General features: G+C 41.1%; 1 protein-coding gene across 1 annotated transcript in view; it reads left to right on the top strand.

The window, feature by feature from the left end:
• The window catches only part of znhit2 (zinc finger, HIT-type containing 2), a 2,185-nt gene extending 1,319 nt beyond the window's left edge, over positions 1 to 866 (top strand). The window contains exon 2 of the mRNA XM_083658712.1: positions 1 to 866. This exon is cut by the window's left edge and continues 993 nt beyond it. Within this exon, the coding sequence (XP_083514838.1) occupies positions 1 to 851 (851 nt within the window). The 3' untranslated portion in view covers positions 852 to 866.
• The last annotated feature ends 1,092 nt before the right edge of the window (positions 867 to 1,958 follow it).

Below are 1,958 nucleotides of genomic sequence, written 5' to 3'. Positions count from 1 at the left end.
AGGAAAAGTTGCATGACCCTATAGCATCTAGCTGTGTTAAAACTCCTATTGATGAACAGGACATTGATAATAAAGTCAATAAATCACCAGAAATGGTTCAGAATCAGGGTAAATCTGCCACAAAGGCACATAAGTTTAAAGGGAAAAATGATAAAGAAATAAGCAAGGGAACAAGTTCAAAAGCTGCCAGTGTTCCTCCAGTTTCTGTAAAAATTCCAAAGTTGAGTTCTTTGTCTGCCAATCCATCTCCTCTTGTAAGCTATGGCTTTGTCAACACACTGTTTGGCTACACCTTCACCCTGTGCCTGTTCAATGGTGATCCTGATTCACTGACACTTGAGTTCTGTGATGTGACCCTAGCAGTGTCTGAGGCACTGAACTCAAGCAAGGTGTTCAACTCCGTTGAAGAGGCTGTCGAGGGCGGAGAGGCCGCCGTTTTGGCCGGGGGCTACTTTGACAGGGAAGACCCTCACGCCGCAGCCCGGGCGGTGGAGGCCACAGCTCACATCATGACCGGCAGGAGCAGGAAGGATGCGGCAGGCTACTGCCTGGCGGCTTTGAGTCAACTCCGCTCTGCGCTTTCCCAGGCCAGAGCAGCCCTGCCCAAAGGAGGAGAGGATGCGGGGAAGAGGCAGAAGTTCTTCCTGGCAGGGAAGAAGTGTGAGTTCTTCCAGGCCTGGGTGTTGGACAATGCCCGTGAGATCCGCAGGCTGGCCATCCAACTCTGGAGTCAACACAGTCAAAGGGAGAGTGACAGGAATGCCACAGAGAGAGCAAAGACAGTGGTTGAGGAGGGGCGGAAGAAAGGAAAGAGGAAAGAGAATAGTGTGTTGATTGAAGAATTGAGCTAGTGGAGCTTGTCCTGAACATGCTGAGGTTTGTTTTTTAACACTTAATGTAATAAAATATTGTGGAAACAAAAAATGATCTTCTTTCACTGTGAAATAGAAATACCAAAAAGCCTTTACTAGAGTTCACTGGATATACCGATACAATGTGCTATAATATGACTTTATTGTCAGACTTCTCAGAAATGCATGTTGTTGTTGAATACGGTGTATTAACATAACAGTGTAATGTGTTCCTTTTTTGTGTGCAAATGTGCAAAACTAAAGTGGCAGTGACATTCAGTGCTTCTTAGATAGTGCAAAGAGATTGCTAAGGAAGCAGTAGCTTAGAATTCAGTTACATTATGAACAGTTATAGATGTCTCAAAGTCTATAAAAATAGAAAAACTCAAATATACAGGAGATGATAAAAAATAAAATGAGAAGACAAAATTAATTAAATAATCTACATCACTGTCACTGCTGGATTGGTTTAATCGTATCTAATTCAGTATGAAAATATGTTAAAATGTCAAATAGCTTCTGTGCTTTTATTCCCTTTATTAGCTCTAGTACAATTTAAATGTATTCATGAAATATATTTGGTTTTTTTTTCCAATCAATCAATCAATAAAAAAAAAACACATTTGGGGGATGATTTCAGGATTCTGTTCTTATGGATAAAATAATTTAGCTAGACAGAGAAGTACACATTGAGTTCATATTTGTTTTGCAAGATCATCATACCAAATGTTATATCGTCTTGCATCTTCTTGAGACAGTGGAAAGGATTGTTATGTCAATGTATGTAACTTACAATTGATGGGGATATTGTTAGGGCACAAATGCTAACTAGACACACTAAGATTATGCAGAACAGGCCAGGAATTTACAATATATTTTAAAGTGTAATCTTCACACCATCAACAGTATTATTTTCAGACAAATATTTAATAAATATCGGTAAGAATCATTCGTAAGAATCTTGACATATACACTCACTGAACACCCCTCCGCTCGCAGTGGTCTCGCCCAGTGTTCTTGACATAATCACCACGATATACACCCACTGAACACCCCTCCGCTCGCAGTGGTCTCGCCCAGTGCTCTTTGACCGGTCACGTGCTACGG

This window comes from Poromitra crassiceps (assembly GCF_964638095.1).
Source record: "Poromitra crassiceps genome assembly, chromosome: 22".
Taxonomy (NCBI): domain Eukaryota; kingdom Metazoa; phylum Chordata; class Actinopteri; order Beryciformes; family Melamphaidae; genus Poromitra; species Poromitra crassiceps.
Note: the sequence above shows the minus strand (reverse complement) of the source record. Positions and strands in the feature narration are given on the sequence as shown.